Source organism: Felis catus, chromosome A3 (assembly GCF_018350175.1).
Source record: "Felis catus isolate Fca126 chromosome A3, F.catus_Fca126_mat1.0, whole genome shotgun sequence".
Classification (NCBI taxonomy): domain Eukaryota; kingdom Metazoa; phylum Chordata; class Mammalia; order Carnivora; family Felidae; genus Felis; species Felis catus.
This window is the reverse complement of record NC_058370.1, coordinates 131916589-131941815: the sequence shown is the minus strand read 5'-3', so window position 1 is coordinate 131941815 and position 25227 is coordinate 131916589. Positions and strand designations below refer to the sequence as shown.

Genomic DNA, 25227 nt, shown 5'->3' with positions numbered 1-25227 from the left:
ACAGTTCTCAAAACCTACCGTGAGGTATGAACTGGATAGACTGAGACGTACAATGTAACCCATGTATTTGCACTTGAGCGAAGTTGGCATTTGCAGGACTGTGGCATCCTTTCAAAGCCCAAGTACGTCACGACTCCTTATTTTGGGTAACTTTTATCACCACCAATCCCTCTCAAACCCGGATACAACTTGAACGTCACGAACCAACCACCAGGTAAACAATGGCAATAAGCCAGCCGTTTACCTACTTTGTTAAATGTCCCTCTCCACTGCACACTCGTCTTGGAACTTTTCAGAAAGATAAGCTTCGAATCTAGACCAAAAAAGGTGTTCCCATACTTTGCCCAGTGTCCCCCGGGGAATGACATCTCCCCCCGCCGGGGGTTCCCCGGCCGCACTGAACACCTGCAGGGCCCCATCCGGGCGAGTCAAGAAGCCCCTTCCACAGGCAGGAAAAGAGGAAACCCAGGAGGGCCTGAGCCTTGCACGCCCAGTTCCGTTTTCCAGACTCGCTGGCAGAAAAGCCTCCCTTTTCTTCTCAAGAGGAGACTGAGGGGGGCGGCAGAGGCCAGGAGTGGTGGGTTCCAATCAGAGTCCACGCTGAGGCTGGCGCAGCGCTCCCGAAAAGCCTTCCTTCTTTCCCGCTTCCTTTCATTGTTTACTTTCTCCACCTTCTCTCAGCATGACTCTTCTTCCTCTGCTGAGCCCCACCTCCTGTCCTCTGCAGGGCCACCCAAACAGTCCCGTCCACCTATGAGGACAACGGGGCCTGAGAAGAACAAGCTGCCGGTCTGTCCTCAGGGGTCAGGGAAGCTGTCAGAGCAAGGGACAGAAGCCACGGCTTAATCCTCAGCACTGAGGCCTGGTGGCTGCATGGCCCACAAGAGCGGGATGAGCCAACTCAGAAACACCGGAATAGGGCAACTTGCTTTCAAAAAAATTTTTTTAAACATTTATTCATTTTTGAGAGAGAGACAGAGTATGAGTGGGGAGGGGCAGAGAGAGAGGGAGACACAGTATCCGAAGCAGGCTCCAGGCTCCGAGCTGTCAGCACAGGGCCTGATGTGGGGCTCGAACTCACGGACTCGAGATCATGACCTGAGCCGAAGTCAGACGCTCAACCGATTGAGCCATCCTGGTGCCCCAGCAACTTGCTTTTAGAGACTTATGTGACTTTATTCTGATTCCGAGTTTTAATTTTGGTAGATACTCAAGGAGCAGATTCCTGAGATTTTTTTTTTTGAGAAAGAGAGGGAGTGAGCGTGGGGCAGAGAGAGAGAGAGAGAGAGAAAGAGAGGGAGAGAGAACCAGGGTTCACCTGAAGCGGGGCTCTCGTGCTCGCCTGACACGGGGCCTGAGCTCACAGCCATGAGATCATGCCCTGAGCCAAAGTCAGATGCTTAACCGACTGAGCCACCCAGGCGCTCCAGATTTCTTAGATTTTGAGCCATGACTTCTCACTCATATTCCCAAGAGAAATGTTTTTGTCTTAAGGCCCTCAAGCCTCTAGAGGCGCAACCATTCACTCGTGTGACCTTCAGCGTCCAACTCGACACCAGCTGTGATATGCGTCCCTGGTGCCAAAGCCCGGCCCAAAGGGAGGGACAAAAGGGGTCCTTACTGACTCAAGTTTAAAGCCTCCCTCTTGAAAAGGGCGTGCTCACGCCACAAAGGTCTTCCTCTGCCGAGGTGAGGGACCATCAGGCAGATGTGCCGGGAGTTCACAAAACGCAAATGCAAAATTAGTACGGAGTGGTAATTTTTTTTTCTTCCAGCGAAAATTCAGTTTGTTGGTCAGTGTTTTTGCAAAATCAGAGTTTGTTTTTAAATTCCTGGGAGTCAGGTTGAACAAAATCGGTCACTTTTCTTACCAACCAGCCAAAACATACGGAAACGTACCTAAATACGAGAACTACGAACACATCAGGTGTGGGCCCTCCACTCTGAGAGCACATAACATGCGCTGGGAAAACCTAACAGCCACCGAAGAGGGTGGCTACCAAATGCTCTGTAGTGACTGGAGGCGCGCGGGCAGGAAGCGGAAGGAGGGGTTTAAGCCAGGTCCAGAATGAAGACCTAATTCTGGAAAGATAAGAGGACAATCCCGGGCGAAAGGGTGAGAGCAAAGGCACAGCAGCCAGATCGATTTGGTCCGGGCTGGGGGCTTGTCCAACAAGTAACAAGCTTTGGACAGTAGGCTGGGGCCGGCTGGGAGGACTTCTACATCCGGAGTGTGGACTTCAGCCCGAAGGAAGTAGGGGAACACTCAGGGGTTCTTTAGCCCGGAGCTGGGGGAGCGACACGAAAGTAAGTGGCGGTCTCCTCACAGACAGGCGGGCGGCGACGCTGAGCCCGGGAGCGGGTGGCAGGGCCGCGGGACCAGTCCTGAGGATGCCCGCTTTGGCGGTTGTAAAGATTAGGGACCAAACACCCGAAGACAAAGTGACAAAGAGAGATTCGTTTATAGAACACGCCTCCGGCGGACAAAGGACTTTTGCTTACGTGATCTCAGAGCAGTTTGTAAAGCACAAGCGTTGTCACATTTCACACGTGAGGAACGAACCGCTGGTTACGAACGGCGGACTTTCGGCAAGGCTTCCCGGGCCACCACCTTCTCCCCGGCCCATCGTTCCTGCTCAGGAGAGGCTTTTTATTCTGCATCTCCTCTTAAGAAGAGGTGTCCGCGGGTCGCTCCTCTGCTCCGGCTCACCCCCTCGTTAGATGGGCTCGTCCAGTCGCACGGTATCATCTTCGCACACGACCTGACGTCTGCCGAATCGCACCGCAGAGCTCGGAGGTAACTCGATCCCAGCCCTCGGCATTACTTTTCAGTATTTTGATTTGTGACTCCTCTTGAATTACCTTTTTTTTTTTTTTTTACACGGTTTTAATTTCAACTTGCTTCAAATCTCTCTGAAAGCGAGAGAAGTTTAAAACAGGACTCTGCATGATGCCAACAAGAATCCTGTATGACAGACGAGTGTTTCCAGACGAATTTTACAACTCACTCACTCACTCGGTGATTTGTTCAAACATTTATTGAGCACTTTTTATGTGCCAGGCATGGTGCAAGGCGCTGGGTATAACAATGATTAAGACAAAGTCCCTCAAGGAGCTCACAGTCTAATGGTAAACTACTGAGTAAACTGAGGCACAGAGTGGTAAATGATTTACCCAATGAGGTAGAAATAGCTAGGTTCTTGGAAATGTGGGACTAGAGCTGGAGAGAGGGCAGGGTACAACCAACTCATCAAAAGTAAACCCCTTTGATTGAAAAGCGAGGCTGCATACAGAAACGTTACAAAATCTGCTTGCAAAAAGGTTAAAATAGTTTCCAATTTTCATCATGATTAAATTCATGTCTTGCAAAGAATTAAGCCATTACCTGATAGTATTTCTATACTTGCCCCTAAAGCCTCAGGGCCCGCATTAACCGGCTCACACACACTAACCCTGGAGGAAGCTTGAAATCAAGAAGTATCAGATTTCAATTTCAGCACTGGGAACCATATGGGAACACTTTAATTAAATCCATGATGTTCAAATGTCTAGCGTATTTATGATACTTCTACATGTAGAAGTTTGGAAAAAACTTTCCTCTAACCCCCATTCTGAGGATTCTAATAAGTTATCGATACCACAGAAATTAGAGAATTTGTCTGTTACTTTCCATATATACATTATTTTGGCTGTACAAGGGTGGAAAGTTTTACTTAGACATATTACATAAGTCATCTAAACATTATACAGATATATACAGAGACATCACGGTTAGACGCCTGTGTATACTCATCCAAGAGCTAATTGCAGACATGAACCCGCGTAAGGCAATTTCCTGCGTGATAATGACACATGATCCTTGAAGGGAAGGGCAGAGTCCACAAAGCACGGTCTGCTTCAGGCCCGACCGCCTTTCTCAGGCATACTCTCCGTGACGGAAGAGTATTATTTCAGTAGGCAGGGTGTCTATTTCACTGACAAAAAGCAGTGAATAATTATAAAAAGAGTTGTTTGCAAATGCAGAAACCAGTAGACCTAAGTAGTGAACCCCTCAAAGCCACCACTGGCCTTGATGCTGTCTCGGAGAAGCAGAGAACTTCGTGGATGATTTATTGCTCTGAGAATCAAATCTGATGCATGATTCATCCACACGGGATGCTCCCCAAAACTCCATTCACGCATCTGCAAATGCTGTCAGTTGCTCACTTCGAGTAATTCTTCACTTTGTTGTGGAGGCTTTTCTTCTGAAAAGTAACAAACACGGAAGAAATTCTCCTGAGCGAGGGTTTGAAAGGCGGACAGGTAAGCGAACCCGCACTTCAAGTGCTTAAAAGAACCCTGAAGAGCCCTGGCTAACAGCCACACCATCTGTCAATGGCACAGGCTCCTGTTGTAAGTCTCCCCAGAGTCAAGCGAGGTCGCACGTGCACCTGCCAGCACCTGTCAGAACGGAGACGGCTTCTCTACCCAGAGGCCGCGCTGGGAGGCACCACCACGGGACTGACTAGATTCTAAGTTTTCGAGATCAAAATTGCACAGCATCTAACTCTATTTTTGTTAGAAACAGGCTAAACTACCTTGTCGTCTAGTAGTCTAAATTACCTTGTAATTCTTTAACTACGTGTTTTCGTGGCTAGAAAGGGTAAAAATATCCGTAAGGCCGTAAGATGCATTTGTAACAATATACTAAAAATCATATGTATGTACACGAATTTAAGATTCTAATGATTTTTTACATACATATATATATATATTTGTATATACAAATATACAAATTTGTTTTGTATGGTTTTGTAAAAAGCCATCAGAATCTTCAATTTTCCCCATCACACACTTGGTATACTTACCTTTATCGGGGTGTTCTGGATGTTTGTTTTTAGATGAAGAGGTGCCCGCTCCTTCAGACACTTTATTACCCGAATGATCGTGTTCCACCTCACATAAATAAACATCGATGGGTCCTTTGGTGCTTCTTATGTGTACTGTGATAGAGTCCTGGTAAAATATAAATAAAACACCCTAAAGAAGACACGTCAGGATGTCTGTTCACTGATTGTATTTTTTCACTCACTAGAACTGCAAAAGTTTCCATTCAAGGGATCTTGCTGAAAATTTAAATGCGGGTGGTTTTCTTTCTATAGTATATTTGAAAAAACCACGGACGTGGCCAATTCAAGGGATACTGCTGAAAATTTAAACGCGGGTGGTTTCCTTTCTATTGTATATTTGACAAAACCACGTACGTGGCTTTAGTCACTTCAGTGTTGGCCAATAAGCCACCGGCCAGCTCACGGGGCTGAAGCGACGACTCGATGGGAGTCATGATGTGACTACTTCAGCACTCAAGAGCCCATTTTTCTCTACTCAAGGAGTTGACCCCTTCTAGGAGTCGGTCCCTGAGGGTCCACGATCAGTGTCTGGATAACAGAGAAATCTAAAATACCCTGTAGTCTCAAATAAGAAGGGTGTGTTCAGATTTTTTGACCCCTGAGAGGTGCCGAGTTAACTGAAAGAGCCGCTCTTTCGTCCACGTGAAAAAGAGGAGATCCTGACAAAACGTACCTTAGTGACTTAAAAAAGATTTAAAAAGTACTGCGTATAAAGGACTATTAATTACGATTATTCACATCTTTTGGCTTTGGATTTTTCAATTTACTCAGGATTAGTTATTTTTTCTGTAAGGTATCAGGAAATACGGGCTTCTACTGACAGTTATGCTAAACCATCATCTTTGTGTGCCAGGACCCCGAAATGCACCAATTTATGCCAAAATCTGAAGGAACGGTTCCAGTTATACAGGATTCCTTTGCTGTTCTGACTGGAAGAGGGTCCAACTGTGACAGAGTCTGTTCTCTTCTCCTTTCACGCGGGGAGGCCCGGGCTTGGCACAGACACCGGGGCCCCCTCCTGCCCCACAAACCTCACTGTCATCTCCTAATAGGGCTCGGCGAGATGCGGTCTCTCAGAGGGGCTTCTTGGTACCAGACGTGTAGGCCAGAGAAAGTACACGTATGCTCAGGCTCTAGATCGCCAGGCCAGGTCTGGTTTGAACGGTATTATCTTACGCAACTCAAAAAATCTCTCTAAACAAAAGAAACTGTGACGTTGCTCGGAACTGGCAGCCAGCCGAGGACTTCCTACTCCACCAAATCAGAGCTGACAAACGTTTTCCGTGAAGGGGCTTGTGGGCCATACGATCCCTGGGTCACAACTACACAACTCTGCCATCACAGACTGAAAGCGGCCAGAGACAATATATCTAAACAAACGGGCAGGTGGCTGTGTCCCAACAAGACTATGCCTCAAAGCCAGCGAGCCAGATCTGACCTGAAGCCCAACCACCCTGGCACCAGCTCCCCAGATCTCGCCCTGGATCTCTGCGGGCGGCGGGCTCCCCTGCACGCAGTGTGCTCCTGTCCACTGCTCCCGCTCTTGCCCGACCGCGGAGCAGGGCTGCCCAGAGGGCCCACGTTCCTCAGCCTTCAAACTGGACTCTCAGTCTTGGGCGGGACCAAAAAACCCAGCAAAATCTGGCAATTACGGCCTGAGGCAGCTCGTAGTGCAGGGGGAAAAAAACCAAAACCCTGTCAGTCACTGCCGGATGGACTATCATGTCCCCGGGTAAGGATGTGTTGAAAGATTAGTGGTTATTTAAAAAAAGTTTGAACATCTCTCAAACGACTCCTATTAAACACAAATGTTGCTTAGGAACTTGGATTATATCCAAATCTAAATAAAATAATGAGGAAGCGTCACCAAGAAGTCACAATTTGAGTGTGACTAGATTAAAGGCTGTCCCCTGACTTATAACACACTGTCAAGTAACAACATGGTGCTCACTTGGACAGTGGTCTGGTGGGGATGAAAGGACAGATGAGTGGTAAGAACATTCTTCACTGTGAGGGAGGGAAGCCCCTATAGCAACGCAGAGCGGTCACTACGAGCACCGATGGGTCTACAGGCTGTCAGAACTTGACGATCTGTCCCAAGAATGGCCACATTCCTTGGTCCTGATTCCATCCTTACCAAGCAACCTTCTGATGACAATTATCTTTCAATATAAACTTTCCTGCAAGGGAAAGAGTGTGCTAAGCAGCTGGTGGCTGATAAGCATCTTTCCATTTATACAGCAATTTTACATTTCATATTAAATGTACCACTTAGGGGGCGCCTGGGGGGCTCAGTCAAATGTCCAACTTTGGCTCAGGTCATGATCTCAACGGTTCCTGAGTTTGAGCCCCATGTCGGGCTCCGTGCTGACAGCTCAGAGCCTGGAACCTGCTTCGGAGTCTGTGTCTCCCGCTCTCTCTGCCCCTCCCCTGCTCATGCTCTTTCTCTCTCAAAAATAAACAGTGAAAAACAATTTTAAAAAAAATTAAATGTACCACTTAGCGTTCCTGTTTATTCTTTCTTTAGTCTTTCATGAGCTTGGTTAGAGCGAACTTCTAGAGCCTTGACCGACACCCAACCTGGAACTCCAGCAACGGGGCCAATTCTTGGAGACTCCTCTAGCAGGCATTACAATAGGTTATAGCATACTGTGGCACAGTGGAGGCACTGCAGCGCGTTATAGTATAGGAAGAGTTCACGGACAGAACAATGGTCAAGCACATACTCTGGAGACAAACCATCTGGGTTTGAATTCCGGCCTGTCGCTTACTGTGCGACCAGGAGAAAGTTAATCTTTCTGTGCTTCGGATTCCTCCCGTCAGAGGATCGTGATCACGACCGCTTCCTTTGTTGCGTTATGCAAAACAAGCTAAAACGTGCAAAGCGCCTCAAGCAATGTCAGATGTGCAACTACCACACACATAATGCTTGTGAAGATATTACGACTGCAACACAGCAGCCTGAACAGTTGACCTGCCCCCATTCTTTACAAGGTCTTCTTAAACACGCAGGGATACCTACTTCTCTGGGAGCGGGGACATCCAATCTGGTTTCTGCCGGAGCTTTCACTGCGATAACAATCTGTTCGTGGAAGGCTTGGATGCTGTGAATATCTTGATACGTCACGTACGCTAGTGTAAACGTTAGTCAAGGGTCTCTAAGCAGAATGCTACTTACGGAGGAGATAAGTGATCTCTGATAATACACGAATATAAGTGTCATGTTAGAATCTCTGTAGTTTTTATGGGATACAAACTCACAATTAAGGAAAGCAATTAGTAGAAAATCATTTCATATATAACTCTTACTACTTCATAAACAATTCTTTAGACTTTACAAAATGTTTTACAATATGTATAGCTCAAAGAATTCCTTTAAAGCCTACCGTCGTGACTATGGTGACAATTTCCGGACAAACTGTCCACATACACGTAACACACGCACACAAAAACCTCAGGTGAAGGTATTTAACTGCTCCCTGCCCCCAATTCCCTATTCGATGCTAGATCTAACTATGAGAATGTTTGGGGAAAAAATACTCAATTTTGATGAGACTCTCCAAAAATGCAAGGTGGAAAAAAATCTGTAAAAAAGAAAAAAAAAAAAAAAAAGTGGCATCAACCTGGAGAATATGTGTTCTAGGACTACCATGTACTCATGGGATTTCCCACATCCCAAATTATTTTCCATCTCACTATGTGAATTTTTTTCTTCTTGTTTTACTGGGTTGCTGAAATGTTACCAATTAAGTGACTTACTGCATTTCCCCAACATTTTCTTTCTTTCTTTTTTTTTTTGCTTACTTCACAGACTTTCTGATTAGGTAGAGGAACAGCATTTATTTCCCTTGTGATAACTGTACTGTGAAAATAGGTTTTAACTGATGCAGAGTGTGAGTAAACTCAAAGCAGGAAGCAGCTGGGAACCAGTGGAGCCTCGCAAAGGTGCAGTGAAAACAGAGCAGTAGGTGGGCCCAGGAGACCCAGGAGAAGATCGCCGCCAAAGACAGGTCTGCCCCGCTGGTCCCGTGTAGCTACACCGGGCTCTGTGGACCAGAATGGCAGCTGCCATTTCATCCACTGCCATTTCATTGGCAATGTCATCGTTTCAGAAATAAACCTCAGTGGGGTGCCTGGATGGCTCAGTCAGACCGAACTCGTCCGACTTCAGCTCAGGTCATGATCTCACAGTCTGTGAGTTCGAGCCCCGCGTCGGGCTCTGTGCTGACAGCTCAGAGCCTGGAGCCTCTTTTGGATTCTGTGTCTCGCTCTCTCTGTCCCACCCCCACTTGCAGTCTGTCTCTCAAAAATGAATACATATTAATTAAAAAAAAAGAAAAAGAAACCTCAGTTAACAAATTAGGGAAAACCTGAATTTCACAAAAGCCAATTTCACAAAAGATAGTTTGCTACCTTTACAGCATTCTGACTAAAAAAACGAAGCAAGAATGTGTCACTATTTTAATTTGATATGCAAACATGAACCTTGGTACACGGTCTGAATGTAGCATGTGACCTGAACAAATGCCACACGGAAGAGGAAAAGGCAATTATCTGTGTGTGTTTGAGGCTATACTCCTAACTCTTTGGTTACTTCAAAATTTCTAAAGGTCTAATTTTGTATCCTGAGTATATGAATTAAATTCCCAGGCTGACCCTACTATTTAAAGTAACCTCTGCCTTGGAAGGGGAATTTTTTTTTTTTTTTTTTTAAAGGACAGAGTTAAAGGATATCTTTCGTTTTCTTTGTCATCTGTTAACTCGAACAACTGCTGGGCACAGTCCTTAATCAGCTCGTCCAAAGCATCTTCCATTGCTGATAAGTCAGAAAGCTCCTCCTGCAGCTTCTTCTGTTGAGGCACCGCCCCAAAATTGCTAAGGTCAGACCCTCTTTAAGAGAAAGGCATTTAAAAAAATAATAGTAATGACAAGACAAAAACAAACAAAAAACTCCCTGTGAGTCACCTCCAGGAGGTGAAGACGCAAGTTAGGTTATTGGAACTTCTCCCGATGTTGACATCAGGCATTTCCCAAAGCGACAGACAAAACTAGGTACTTCACTTCACTCCTGACCTCCCTGTATTCCAGACAACCATTATTCTTTGTAGAGCGACACTGCTTTCTGTCCCCGTTCTAGTCTCTTACACAGCGATCTGAGGAGACCCAAGGGACCGTCAGAACTCTACGGAGACTGAGTGGTGGGCAAAGCGGACGAAGCACACCGAGCACCGCCCAAGAGTCAACGAGACCCAGCTTAGGTCCCAGCTCTAGCACTTACAGCAGGACTTTTGAGAAGTTGTAATCTTTTAGTCCCCTGATGACAAACAAGGGGTTCTGACTAAAATGACAGCTCCTCTGATAAAATTGAGGATTCTCCCTAATGCGCATCTACTATCTGGTTCGAGCTGAATATAAGATTGTATGCATTATTCTTAAAAGATGTATTTTCTTTAGTTATTACTGTCTACCTTATCGCAGTGGTTATGATCTGACCCGAGCAACTGATACTCATTGTTTTTCTTCTTCATGAAAAATAATGAGGAAAAAGGCTGTTACTACTTTACCTTTTGCTTGCTACTTTTCAAATCTGATTGCAATTACGATTCGGAATGCAATCTGATATTAACCCCTAAGGTGTTATTAATGTTATTTAGCAAACACATTCAGATTAGAATTCAATCTGCATTTCTGTATTGCTGAAAAAAATAACTTCCTTTATGAACCCCTTTCCTCTATCAGCAAAGTTCATTATTTAAAACCATTTCATGATCTTTGTTGGGACATCTGTCATTGCCCGAAATGAAATGTATTTACATGTACTTCGAAGCTGGAACTGTTTCTTACTCTTCCAAAATATTTGCCTGTCAGAAGTATTAACAGCTTTCTTCTCATGCACACACGTATCCACATCCACATGTGTATTAACAGCTTTCTTCTCGTGCACGTACGCACACACACATCCATGGGTGTATCTACGTCTATGCCATAGGCTTTTTCTCCATGGGGTCTTCCTCATCAAAAATAAAGTCTTTAGCAATTGCCTTTTAGAGATGGTCCACTGATTTTTATTTTTACATTCAGGACAGTGTGGATCCGTAGTCTATCAGACTCATAACCACCTGGGGTAATTAAGAAGGAAGATGAGATTCCCACCTTCCCCCAGAACAAATGAATTACAACTCTTGGAGCAGGAAGCCTCTAAGCGTTTATTACATTACATTGTCTTACGACGACCTTAGCGACTTGCTTCCTGATAGCAATAACCAATTGGAAAAAAATTTCCTAAACAATCAGATGTTTAAGATCTTCTTATGATCTTGAAAAGCAAGTCTTAAAACCGATTATTATTCCATTTAACTTTTCCATAACACCAGAACGATATCCTAGATCTATGGCTTTTATTCAGTCCTAAATAGGAAAAAAAATACTTATGTACCTTGTGCGACAACAAATGAACAAAATTTTTATAGAATCTTTTTCTAGCAAGAAGCCATATCTTACTTTGTTTTGTCCTGTCAAAACACTACAAATACTAGCTTGTTTCAAACCTGGGTATTGTCACGTAAAGAGAAGGAAAAAAAAAAAAAAAACACGAAAAGTTCAAAACCAACTCACATCCATCGAATATGGTTCTTAGACTTTTTTTCAACCAGATCGATTCCATCCAAGACATTGGTGATGTCATATACTCTTCGTTTCCGCACCCCCAGTTTCGTGGCGACCTTGTTTAAGTCGAGAATCCCCCCAGGAGCCGATCTGACAAGATCCATAAATTTTCGAGTTAAATAAACCAGAGATACATCAAAACGAGGTCTCTTCACTTTTAGAGCTTCTGGGAAACAAAACAAACAAATTTGTAAAATTCTCTATAGCATTTCTTTCTCAGCTCATTAAAAAAAATAATTTATCTCCTAAGCATAGACACCCATCGAAATTCTACACACTGAACACATCATAGCTGATTTTTATGAACTAGATTTCTCACACCAGATCAAAATGTATCAGCCTATGCCAAGTAAGCAGAGGCTTTAGACTTAACAGAGTATCTGAAATATGGAGCCAGGTCCTCTGGACACGGGAATCTGCAGGGGTCTGCGGCCCCTTCTCAAACATAAAGCGGAGAGTTTGCATTTGTACCTACACCACTCTCAGGAACAGGATTAGAATTTTTTTCAGTTTATTTTGAGAGAGAGAGAGGGCACGAGCAGGGGAGCGGTATGGCGGAGGGGAGAGAGAGAGAAAATCCCAAGCAGGCTCTGCACTGTGAGCGCAGAGCCCAACACGGGGCTCGAACTCAAACTGTGAGATCACGAGCCGAGCCGAGATTAAGAGATGGATGCTTAACCGACTGAGCCACCCAGGCGCCCCAAGACGTTCTTTATAGAAGCAAAGGCAGAGGCTTGGCTTTTTCTCTTTAATACTTAAAATGTTCCTGTACGTGTCACAGCGGAACCCTGATGGAAGTTTCTGTAAGAGCTCAAACTGGTCTTCCATTAGAACAATTAAGACATACCTTGAGGAAAAGCAAAAGTCTTCAAACTGATTATTATTCCATTTTTAAATATTCACTAGCCTATGTTAACAAATAAGCAAATAAAGGGGGGAAAATGTCTTTAATTCCCTCCATCCCTCACCTACTGTGATTCTGGTTTTTCATACATGCCCGGCCCCCTCCACACACAGACATACACCTATCTGTCAATATGTATACGTGACTTTTAAAAACAAAAGAACAGACTATCCTCTAGCATGTTGTTTTAACTCAACATCGTGAACATCGTCGCTTGTCAACAAATGTATTTCAACGTTACTCTGAAGGGCTGCGTGACAGTTCACTTCATGGAGTATTTGCTACACTTACTCCGATACTGGAAATTCCAACTGTCTCCAACTTTGCTGTTTGGCCCAATACTTCAATAAATCTCCCTGCAGCTAAATTTCTGTCTGCATCTTTGTCTCCTTCCGGTAAGTTCTGCGGTTTGGAACTGATGGGTAAAAGGGTACTTTAAGGCGTGTGAACATGTGCTGTTACACCTGCTAGCCTACCGATTTCACACAGTGAATGAGGGCCTCAGAACTGAGTATTACGTTCCTTTCATCTTTCCCTAATTTGATACTAAAAAACAAGTTCTTAATAGTTTGGTGTGCAGAGTAAATAGTTTCAGGAATCACGGAGCTGCCCTTTTGGGGTGGAGAATATGATCTCTCCTTTCTGCTACTTTCACAGCATACAGTGACCAGTACACTTCAGAAGAAATATTCATGCTATCTTCAATCGGAAATTCCCGTGTTCAGAATCTCTACAATGTCACATTCACTTTAAAGGCTGTTGGTGGTTACTCCAAGAACAGAAGTATGTATTTTATAATGCACATGTCTTCTCTGTGGAGACTACTCCTACACTCCAGATTAAATGGGATTAGGGAGGAATGAAAATTTCATTTAAATTAGAAGTCAGAATTCTACCAAAACCCGTTGAAGACTACAAAAGAGAAATTCTAACTTTATTAGGGTTTTTTTAAATGTTGATTTATTTGTTCTGAGAGGCAGCGAACAAGCACGAGTTGGGGAGAGTCGGGGAGAGGCGGAGAGAGGGAGAGAGAGAATCCCAAGGAGGCTCCGTGCTCGGTGCAAAGCCCAACATGGGGCTCGATCCCACGACTGTGAGATTGTGACCTGAGCCTAAATCAAGAGTCGGATGCTTGGCTAACTGAGCCACCCAGGTGCTCGAGAAACTCTAACTTCAGAAAGCATAAATCTAATCACCCTCATTACTAACAAAACATGGTCTTACAAGCTCAGGATAAGTACACTGCCACCATGTTAGTCACTTTAGAAAGAACAGATGTTAACTGAAAACCTAGAATATGATAGTTGCTGAAAGAACATAAACATGACTTAAAAAGGTCTTCAAACTGAAGATGTTCCTTAGTCTATTAAGGAACTCGATCCCAACGCCCTGAGGTCCGTGCTAAGAGAGGTGTCCAAGCTGCCTGAGAAGACGAGACGAAACCTAACCGGCACGGGAAGGAAGGAGGTCCTCACGAAGGGGGTGTGTGGGCAGAGGACACGAACGTGAAGAGGAGGGTGTCTTCCCTCTTGACAGAGGGCAAGGGGCTTAATGAGACAGAGGAAACAGCACGTCGAAAGACAGAGCTGTGTCTGAGGACAGGTGTATGTAGGGAACCCCCAGCAGGCGGAGCTTCAGCGATGGGTGAGGGCGGCAGCTGGAGGCCCAGGCCGCCCGTGGGGCAAGAGACAACGTGCAAGGGCCCCGTCTTTCCACCTGGCTGCTCTCCACGGCCTCGCTCCTCTTAAGGATCTGAGGTGGCTTATAAATTTGACACAAATAAGTAAAATGAAATACACGAGGAGTCGGAGTTTTCTCTGTATGTAACAGAACATAGTGGAAGAATTCCGGGTCGAGGGAGGTCCCGATCCCATTTCTGTGTTAGGAAAATCACACCGGCAGCAGCGTGGAAGAGCCTATGGGCAGACAACCTACTCAGGAGGCTATCCCACCACACCAGGCAGGGAGAGACGGAGAGTCTACGCTAGAAGTAGGGGTCTAGCCCCGTGCTTCCAACTAGAGGTGAAGTCAGAGAGGTGGGGAATTGAATCCCGACCGAGCAAGCCCTTGACCTCTCTGGGCCTCAGTTTACTCAACTATACAAAATGAAAAACAATCCACGCTTACATTTTAAAGGGTTGTGGTGATAATCCATGCAAAGAGCTTAACACAGCTCGTACCGTACAAGCTCGACGTGTGTTAGACGTTACCGTGAGGTGGTGCTGTGGGCCGGACGGAGGACACGCTTCACAGGTAAAACGGACCAACTACAGGTGAGATTGTGGCAGGGGCCGAGGAGAAATTAGGGCTGATATTAAGATTTATCTGGGATCTATGCACTGTCCATCCATCGCGGTTAGGACCAAAATTAAGAGAAAATCAGGGGTGGGGCGTTCTACGGTTATAATTTCCAGAAGGATAGGGAACTAGAGCAATGGGCACTTCGCCTCCTTTAACTGACTCCGCGCCCTGGTCTGTGGCAGAGGTGGGAGACAGCAAAGGGAGTCCCAGGAACCTGGAGGGCAAAAGACTGGTTCTCCTGACCGTGGTCAATGGCCTTCAATTCTGCTGACAGCAACATGTAATCGCTCTCACAGAACTTCGAGAAAGCACCCTTAAACACAGACCATTCGTTCATTCAGAGCATATGTATGCAGGGGAGGCGCAGAGAGAGACAGGAGACAGAGAATCCCAAGCAGGATCCCCACTGTCAGCACAGAGCCCGATGCTGGGTTCGATCTTATGAACTGTGAGATCATGACCTGAGCTGAAATCAAGAGTTGGGACGCTCAACCCACTGAGCCACCCAGGCACCCCGGACCATTCCATTTTTAAAATGCATTTCCCTAAGCAGCAAAGAATAAACTGACATTTGTTTACACTACTCAGCCCACAACCTCACAAGTGTTTGCTGAAAATCAATGTACAAATAATACATTTTCAGTTTTGAATCAACTTATGTACGTTTAAAATAAATCATTTAAACCATATGAAGTTCAAACTACAAAACCTAAAACCTATTTAGGAATCAACTTACTTCTCATGGACACATACTGTACATTATCTTCTAAGTTAATCCTTATTTTTGATGGCTGGAAAAAGGAAAACACAGAAATGTAAATTAGTAATTTAAAAACAATGATGCAAATGAAAAAAATGCAAATGAACAGCATTTACTGGAAAATATAGAGGTTTTTATTCTCCCTGGGGTGATAACTTGGATGCGAGAAAAGCACTCTTTCTTCTAAGCCGTCACCACACTAACTGTATTCATGACTGGCAGGGTTTATGGAGTTAAGTTTCTAACGCTGCACGGGCTTCCGTAAGTATGGACGTTAAGTAGTTACAGAACGGGTGGAGGAGAAATACGAATGAGAAATTATTACTGAATAGGCATTACTCTATCATCTGTATCAGATACTGAGAATAAAAAGGAATACGAAGATGACTAGGACACTGTCTCTGATGCTGGAAAGCTCAGCAGAGGTGCAGAATAGGTAGGTCTAAACCAGGAAATGCTCACCCCTTGCTATCTAAGTGTAAGTGGCTCTAACAAATTTGCTCACAAGCTTTCACAGGTGGCCATGCATTTCCACTATAATTAATGTAAAAACAGCAGCATTTATTTCTTTAATTAAACATTATTTATTTTATTTACTTATTTTTTTTTTGTTTATTTATTTTGAGAGCGAGTGAGCACGCACGCATGGGAGGGGCAGAGAGAGAGGGAGAGAGACAGAATCCCAAGCAGGCTCCATGCCTAGCTTGGAGCCCGACTTGGGGGCTCAATCCCACGGCCCTGGGACATTGACCCGAGCCAAAATTAAGAGTTGAACGCTCAACCAAATGAGTCACCCAGGCGCCCCCAGCAGCGTTTCTAATAATGGAAAATAACGTATGCTACCTAACTAGAAACCTTGGTGTTAGACTAATTAAAAAAACCGCTTCTTTTAAATTCTTCAAACAACCAGGAAATGAGTACTAGTTCTGCCACCAATGACTACCATCTTATCAGGTATTTAGAAGCTATGAAAGTTTACGTAAACTGCTAGTAAAACATTTGCCACGCGCTTAGAAACTGTTTTTGCAAAAAAGAAATAAAACATTTAGATAAAGCCATGTAAACAAAAACCTGTATTAGCCTCATGCTTACAACAAACTACAATGACGAGAGGAGCCTCCAGACAGGCCGTGATCAGGTTCGGCTCTTGTCTTAGTGAGAAAACTCGCCCCCAAACTGGCTGTAGCAAAACTGGGATAAGAGAAGAATCAACAGGAATACTGTGGATGCACCCGGAGAGGGATATCAGAGAAGCATTCACAAGGAAGGGGATCCCCAGCTGGGCCTTGAAGGACAAGCCAGATTCTGCCTGAACCTGTGGGAGCTTCACGAAGGAGGGAAAAGATAGGATTCCTAGTGCAAGAAATGAAATGCACCCAGAGTACGAAAATACAAATCGCATGGCACCTTTTGCACACCCACCCGTGTGGCTGGTGCAAGACTGACTTGACACGGAAGTCGGAAGGGCATGAGGAACCACCCTCGACACAGACACGGAAGTCACGCTAAGTAAGGAGTGTGCGCTAAGGAGTCACGGCAGTGAGGACGCCCGGCAGATTTCTGAATGAGAACGTGACATACCCCAGCTGACGGTGTAGGGATGGAAGTACGGTGGCAACACAGCAAAAAGACTGGGGGCTGAGGAAGCCTAAAGGCAAGGTGGATGGCTTAGAAGCTCTTTGTCTGCCTCAGCGTTAAGGACCAATCTTTGCCACGACGATCTCCCTGCCATTTAGGACAAGATTATGGCATCTACCAGCAAGGGAATCTCGTATGGACTAACGATACTGACAGAGGATTCTGCTAGAAGATGAACTCAGCTGTTAGGATTTAAGGGAAAACGCAGACCTGCTGGGCTGTGCAAAACCAGAGTTGGGAAGGCCTGTCTCGGGGGAGGGCCTGGGCCTGACGAGCCCCGCCAAACAACAGCAGTGATCTGCAAACACGGTGCCCACCGCCGAAACGCTGACGGGCAGTCCTATTAAAGGACACAGATGAATGTGACCCACAGTCATTGCTATTTTTACATCTAACCCTTCTGCTAAAAGTGTACGAGACAGCGTTTATCGTAGCAAGATTCTTAAACGACCAATAACCCGTCTTTATCACATTGCTTTGCAACATACAAACAAATACCCTAAACTCTTCTACATTCCTAAGAGAGTACACAGGAAACACAGAAAGGGTTAACGCCACTGCGCTCGTGGGTGCCGTGCTACAAATGGACTGCTGTTCCTAATTGAGAGTAGCAAGGCCAAGGCCTACATACGAGTACTTGACGGCATCCTAATTGGCTCTCTCGGTATCTGCTTGCCACATATTTCAGAAGGGCCTCTTTTCTGCTCCCTTCTCTCTCGTCCTCTTATCGAGACGGCTGCCGTTCCCAGGCTGGCACAGGGATGATGCCTCAATCGGGCACAGCAGCAGGAGCAAGGACAGCTTTCCTCACCACACGTGCAGCCGCACCACCTGGTCTACGCTGAGACCTGCAGGAGAGCAGACTCCGACAGCAGCCATTGTTTCTTCCTTTGACTATGAAAACACGATCTCTTTACCTTGGAGGAATCACAACAGTCTCACAGCCCCTTGGGGGCAGACATCCTAGATGTATAAACCCTACAGGTGTACAATTTCGGAGATTTCCAAAGCGTCCACAGTGACGACACATTCATCTCGTTTACGTTCAAAATAGTTCTTGGCTTAAGACTGGCTTCAGGACTACCAGTCACGTGACTTCATAGACACGGAGAGATGCCAGTCTTTATCTGAAACGCAGTGTGTTGATGGAATTTTATTGTCCACTTTCCAAGCTGCTGTGAAGATTAAAGGAAATCTCGTAAACTGTGAAATCCTCGGCGAGCCTAAGACACTATTACCCTTCTGCGTTTTGAAGCGGAACAGTGCCTGGCACATTTGAGCACTTGGCAAACATTTGCTAACATCTGAAGTTGAAAGGGTACCTCGTCACAGAGGACTTCAACTTGTAAGTAACTCAGAGCCCTGAGACGGTGAGTATGCAAGACACGGGGACACAGGGTGAAGACGCGCTCTTGTGCACCCCATTAATACAGATCCCTGAGAGATGCTGGGGTGCCCTTTGCTGTTTCCTAATACAACATGTATCACCTGGCTACCCCAGCAGCTACTCCAACTTTGGTCAACGGTTTTCAGTAAGGAGGCCAGGAGCTTTTCTGGGAGTAGAAGGGACTTGACAGGACTCCTTTTGAAGTGGCTTTAAAATCAGCATGATGGGGCGCCTGGGTGGCGCAGTCGGTTAAGCGTCCGACTTCAGCCAGGTCACGATCTTGCGGTCCATGAGTTCGAGCCCCGCGTCAGGCTCTGGGCTGATGGCTCAGAGCCTGGAGCCTGTTTCCGATTCTGTGTCTCCCTCTCTCTCTGCCCTTCCCCCGTTCATGCTCTGTCTCTCTCTGTCCCAAAAAAAATAAACGTTGAAAAAAAAAATTAAAAAAAATAAATAAAAATAAAATCAGCATGAACGTTTCTTCACAGAAAAGTTAGTGAGCTATTTAAAAAAAAAAAAAAAAAAAAAAAAAAAGGAACCGAAATGCCACCCCTGCACTTGACCCCACGTTACTGGAGTCCCTCGGTGCAGAGCAGTGCGCCTCGGCCCCGGACGGAGACCGGCGACACTCTACTTTCTTGTGCGGACCCAAGTGCGGACCCGGGAACGGAAACAGGGCTGGAGTGGAGGGGACTCCCCCTCAAGGTCAGGAACTGAGCCCCTCTCAACAGGGGACTGTCCAAGCTCCTCTCAGGGACACCCGTTTTCTTTTTCTGCTGAAATAATCTCAGCCTTCGTAAAAGATGCAGAAGAATTGCAGCATACCCTTCATCCAAATCCCCCAGGTGTTCACGTTTTACTGCATTTGCTTTACCGCTTTTTCCTCTGTGGACACACGATTTTTTTCCTTGAATCAACTGGGACCAAAGTGCAGACCCTCAGACAACCCACGTGCATCTCAAGGATATTCTCTTACACGGCCACCGTACAGTCACCCAAGTCTGTTCAAACTGAACAGTTTTGAAAGAAACTGTCGGCAGAACCCTGGGCGCCGCGGTGAAGGTTCCAAAGGAGGCGAGGGCTGCGCCGTCAGACGCCGGAAGGGAGACCTTGGTTGTTACGCGAAGACGGGACGCTCACCGTCCACCGCACTTCCGCGGGAAGCAGATGCTAACGGATGCGGGTGATCTGAGATTTCCCTACAACGTAGGCAAATCTGGCACCTGTCTCTCCCCGCGGCGCACAGAATGAGAGAGAGAAATCGAGAAATCGAGAAAAGGACTGTTAAACGAAAAGGAGCCAGGACTTAAAGCCTTTAAAAATTCTCAGCTTCTCCAGAAGCTCAGAGTAAGAAATGACTTCTGAGAAAGACCAAACCAAAGGCATAATCTAAAGAAGAAGGTGAGAGGGTGACTGCACAGCGTGGGGGTAAGACACCCAGTAGATCAAAGCGGGAGCCTCACAGCACTGCACAGTCACATAAAAGGCCTTGACGGAGACGAAGGATGAGCCCCACAGATCCTCCAGATGGAAGCCGGGGCCTCTCGGAAGGTCTGGGGCACCGTCCATCAGCCATTCGAGCAGGAGCCCGAGCTAGAGGAGGGTTTATCCTGAAGAAAGGTGGGACTTGTTTCCGCTGAGTGAGCCACAACAGGATTCACAGAAGGTCCACACCGTGTCTGAGAGAACCGTACCAGCGAAAACACCGTCAGCTTGGACTAAAAGGGACACAGGGTGTTTAAATCGAAAAGAGGTGACTCAACACCCCAAATTCTACTGCCAGGAAGCAGGCCGAGAAAGTCACTCTGTTACAAATAGGCATTTCCTTTCATGAGGAAGAAAGGAAGACACACACAGTGGAGCCAACAGCCCAGAGAGTCGAGCTGGGAGCAGAGAGAAATGCTCCCAGGCCCTGGGACCTAACCAAGGAATTCCTAACGTTTCCCAAGCTGACTTTCAGAATTGCTCTGGACCAGTTACCTTCCCCTGTGACTCCCGTCTCCTCCCCTGGGAACAGGAAGGTCTGCGGCAGCTACCCGGTCTGTCCCAGCAGTGTGGGCTGGGTGTGGAGGGAGGAGGGTCGGATGATGGTCTTTTTAGTTTCCCTGGCCTGGAGACCCGGAGAAGCAGGACTGAGTTGGGCTTCAGGAACTGGATTCTTCTTTTATTCTGTGAGCAGAAAACCTGTTCTTGTAAGGCTCAGAGTGTCCCAGATTAGGCCAGCGGGAGCCTTTGCAAAGTGGTTCCTGTGCAGGGCACTTACTCTGGACCTTTCCAGCGTCTTTATGGTGGCAGTCCTCCCATCCCTGCGGGACGAAGCTGCCCAGGCCGCAGCACAGACCGCGGCTTCCGGTTCTGCCCCACCGTGGGCTGAACCACGTCTCCGTTCCTCTAAGGAAGTCTCTCTGAGAGCTCAATTCTCGGGTAATCTCCCTGAGGGATGACTGGGGACAGCTCAGTGGTAGTCACATCCCAAGAACCTTCCCTTTCAATCCTCACACAGTTTCTGTGCCCCATTTGTTGACTGAACACCCAGCCTGGGAAGTGAATGGAGAAGGCAGAGGCCGCCAAACTTGAAAGATCAGTGCGACCGATCTGGGTGCACACAGCTCTCTAGGAACGGGAGCTCCTGACAGGCAAGTCAGAACATCCGAGGCTGTTTTACCAGTACTTCAAGTCCCACATCTGAAGACTACGCAGGAAATTATAATTTGAGATCGCAAAGGACAAAGAAAAGAGAAAAGGTCATTTTAGGGACTAAAATCTTAAGCATTGCCTCTAAATTGGTTAAGAATTTCTCTATACAGATGCCTCTTTGTACCGATTGCCTATTTGGGGGAGCTCTACTCCTTTAAGAGCTCTCGGGAAATAGACCATTAAACGAGGGGTTTGCATTCACCTCACTCATTCGATTTTCCCTTACTTTTCAATGTGCAGACTAAGTTCCACCTCCAACCAACCCTACCTTCTCCCTTCTCTAAATTCCGACAGTTTTCAAGCCATTTACCTGGGGAACATCACTCAGATACATAATAACTAATTTTTGTACAGCTATGTAGTTTGTTAAATACTTCCAGTCACTAGGCAGTTAAAAAACAATGAGGTAGTTGTTTACACCACCAGTGTACAATCAGAAAAATAAACACACATTCAAACATTTAAGTATCTGCTTCATCCATCCAAGAACTATTTACCAAATCCTTTTGTGAGAGGCACCACACCGCTGTGTATGAAATGGACAGAGTCACTGCACTCAGGGACCTAAGAGCCATACTTTGCAAAGACAGGGTAGGCACAGGGTGCTTTAGGAGCACAAAAGGAGTGCCTAACCTAGTCTTGAGACATCAGGAAAGGCTTCAGACAAGGGACCTCTACATCTAGACCTGAAAACCAGGGCAGGTAACAAGAAAAAGTAAGTTTTGGAAGGGGGAGTATGTACATGTAGGAATCCAAAAGAATACGGAAATTTGGAAATCTAGTAACTACAAGCAGTTCAAAGAAGATAACACCAGGAACTTTATTCTACTCTATTCTGAGAGCACTAGGGAACCATGATTGATTAAGCCAAACAACATGATCAGAAACATGCTTTAAAGACCATTATAGACGGTTACTATGTGGAGAACATATAGAAAAGTCTGGGGGGGCTAGACCAGAAGCAGGAAAACCTTGCAACAATCTTAAAGATAGATGGCTACAGGCGCAACTATTGCTGATTAGTTTCATTAGATCGGGAGGGGAGAGGGGGTCAGTTTGGAAAACGGTAAAGGCAAGGACGATGCCTAACTAAGATGCTAGTTTGGACAATATGGTGGGTGTGGTACCATTTATGAAGATGAGACACAGCAACGTTGTTGCCTGCTTAGGCCAAGATGATCACGAATTCAACGCTGGATAGGAGTTTGAAATCTAAGTAGAGATGTCGAGTAGACGGTTGGAAAACTGAGCTGAATTTATAGATTTGGGAGTCATTATGATGTGGCAACCGAAACTACCAAAGTAGATAAGAATATCTAAGACTTCAAGGGATGTGGGTATTCTTCTGGTATTAAATACGAAATTAAGTGGTTTTTCGATGGTGAGAGTGCAGGGCTTGTATCAAATTCTCAAAGGGGAAGACCCACCAATAGAGATGGTAACAATAAAGAATGGACCAGAAATCCTAGGAGGGGTGAATGACGCCCCACACGAAGAATGCATAGGGAGGGTAGAAGAAAACCCCAAATAACACGGGCATGTAAGGAATGTGGAGAAGAGGAGTTTGCAGGGGAGCACAGGAGAGACCAGATGACTACATCTGGAGCACCACGAGCAGGCTGCATCAAAGAAGCGACTCAAAGCGAGTTTCCAACAAAAGCAAGACATCGGTCGGTTGTGTCAAAACTACAGAGATAAGGAGTCAGACATCTGCTGGAACTGACAAGGTTGTTGGCAACCTTGGTTAGAACAGTCTTAGAGCTGTGCTCAGGGCAGAGCACCCCCTCCCCAGTGGTAATAACAGTGAGCAGTGGACACAGGGAATCCAGTTTTTTGGAAAAGTTTGGAGGGAAGATACAGTAGGCGAAAGGGCAACTAGAATGAAAGGAAGTCTCTTTTGAGATGGGGAAATATTTAGGACGCAGTTTAAGTACGTAGTCAAGAATTCATCATCACGGGTCGGACATCGTGAGGTTAAATCCAGGCTTTCCCAGGCACGATCTAGTCGCTGGCAAGTCGCTTAACATCTCCAAGTCTATTTTGACAAACGGAGAACAAGAATAGTAATGTCTCGGGACTGCTGTGAAGAATTAAACGAGACTGTGCTCACAAACTATTTTTGAGGACTGAGTCACCACGGGGATGGGGCTTAATATTAACTTCAGCCAACATTTAGTCATTACGGGAAGAAACAAGCAGATAAGTTGAAAACACGGGGAGAAACAGAAAATGATGAATTCATCAGCGCCTCTGAGAACCAAGGAGAATATACTGCTTGTAGCCTAGAGCAAGAATAGAGGAAATTAACCTTACGCAGGGAGGGAGCACAAGCTTCCTTAATTTGCTGAATGGGCAGCTGCGGGGTGGGAAACGTAGCGTGCACAAGGTTTTAAAAGGCCGCAGTTAAGAGAATGGGAGAGGAGAATGAAGAAAAAAAACCCAAATACGTTGCAGAAATATAGCAAGGATCCAGTGTTGGTAGAAAAACGGGGCTTTACAACGCGATGCTGGGCAATATTCTCCAACAGCGCTGCGCAGCCCCGAGGTAACAGCCAGGAAGACTGACAACACGTTTGGGAGCAAGTGTTGAATGGGAAGGCGAGAGAGTTCACGTGAATGACCGACCAGCCTGCGGGAGAGGCGGGGAGACCGACGAGCAGCCAGGAACCCGGCCCAGAGGGAACTCACGACGACCCAGACGACCGTGGGTCCGGCTTCCCCGCGAAACGAGAGCAGGCGGCCGGGCCTGGGACCCGCCCCCGCCCCACCCCGCGCCGCGCCAGGGCCCCGGGCGCTCCGGGCACGAGCCACCCCCCGGGGGCTTACCAGCAGGCCCTCCACGTTGATGGGGTCGCGGCACCGGCGGCGCACCGTCTCCTCCGCCGGGTCCACCAGCAGGCTGGGCAGTTTCCGCGCCGGCCGCTGCTGACTCATGCTGCCCAGCCGGCCGCCCCTCGCCTCGCACCCCGCGAGCTCTCCCGCCTTCTCCCGCTCCGGCCGGGCGCCGCCCCCAACGCGCCGGTTCCCGGAGGCCGAGCACGAACCGGGCCTGCAGCTTGCTCGGAGGCGCCGCTGCCGAGGCCGGCCCGCGAACGAACGCGCCACTGCCCCACGACCTGGGGAGCTACGGAGCAGGCCGGAGGAGAGCAGGGCGACCCACGGTTCTCAGGACTCCAGGCCCGCCATCTTCCCGCATGCGCAGTGCGCCGCCCCCAGTGCGCATGCCTGCCGCTGCCGGAGCGCTCCCAGGCCCTAACCCTCTCCCGCGGCCGGAGCTCGGGAAAGCCCGGACGCGAAATCCACGGAGAGGATGGCAAGGGGGAGGAAGAGGCGGAGCGGGAATTTCAGAAGAAGGGAACGGGGCCAGAGAAGAGAGGCCGCGGGTGTGTGTGTTTGGGGGCGGGGGAAACGCAGTTGTGGACACATTGTTGAAACTTCTGAGCGCACGGATGTTCATTTAATCTTGAGCTTCCTCTGCACACCCCGGGCACTTGCCCCGTGTTGATGCTTAGTAAATGGTAACCAGACCGTGGTGCAATTGTCTACTTACGAGCGTCTTTTCTTTTCTTTTCTTTTCTTTTCTTTTCTTTTCTTTTCTTTTCTTTTCTTTTCTTTTCTTTTCTTTTCTTTTCTTTTCTTTTCTTTCTTTATCTTTCTTTCTTTCTTTCTTTCCTCTCTCTTTTCTTTTTTATTGTTTCCTTTCTTTCATCTGATGAATAAATAAATGATTATCTGTCGTGTCAGACATCGTGGTGGGCACAGGAGATATCCATCGGAGTTTGGCACAGACTCAATCTCGTCTTCCGATGGAGGAACCAGATAAACAGAACATTTAAAACATTTAAAGTGTAAAGCTGGAGTCAGAAAACGTGTTTTCGAATACCGGCTTCTCTCCTTAATCAGTTTACAAGATCCTAAAACGTGCCTCAGTTTCCTCATTTGTTAAATGGGAATAATGACAGTAAGTTTGTTGTGAAATGAATTAACT

General features: G+C 46.6%; 1 protein-coding gene across 1 annotated transcript; it reads right to left on the bottom strand.

The window, feature by feature from the left end:
* Window positions 1-3023: 3023 nt before the first annotated feature.
* On the bottom strand, window positions 3024-24478 carry E2F6 (E2F transcription factor 6). The gene is made up of 7 exons (XM_023252103.2): window positions 24066-24478; window positions 15497-15551; window positions 11505-11721; window positions 9624-9779; window positions 7912-8026; window positions 4848-4995; window positions 3024-4244 (listed from the first exon to the last, which is right to left on the bottom strand). Exons 1-7 carry the CDS (start codon window positions 24171-24173, stop codon window positions 4195-4197), a joined length of 849 nt encoding a protein of 282 aa, XP_023107871.1. The 5' UTR covers window positions 24174-24478; the 3' UTR covers window positions 3024-4194.
* Window positions 24479-25227: the final 749 nt, after the last annotated feature.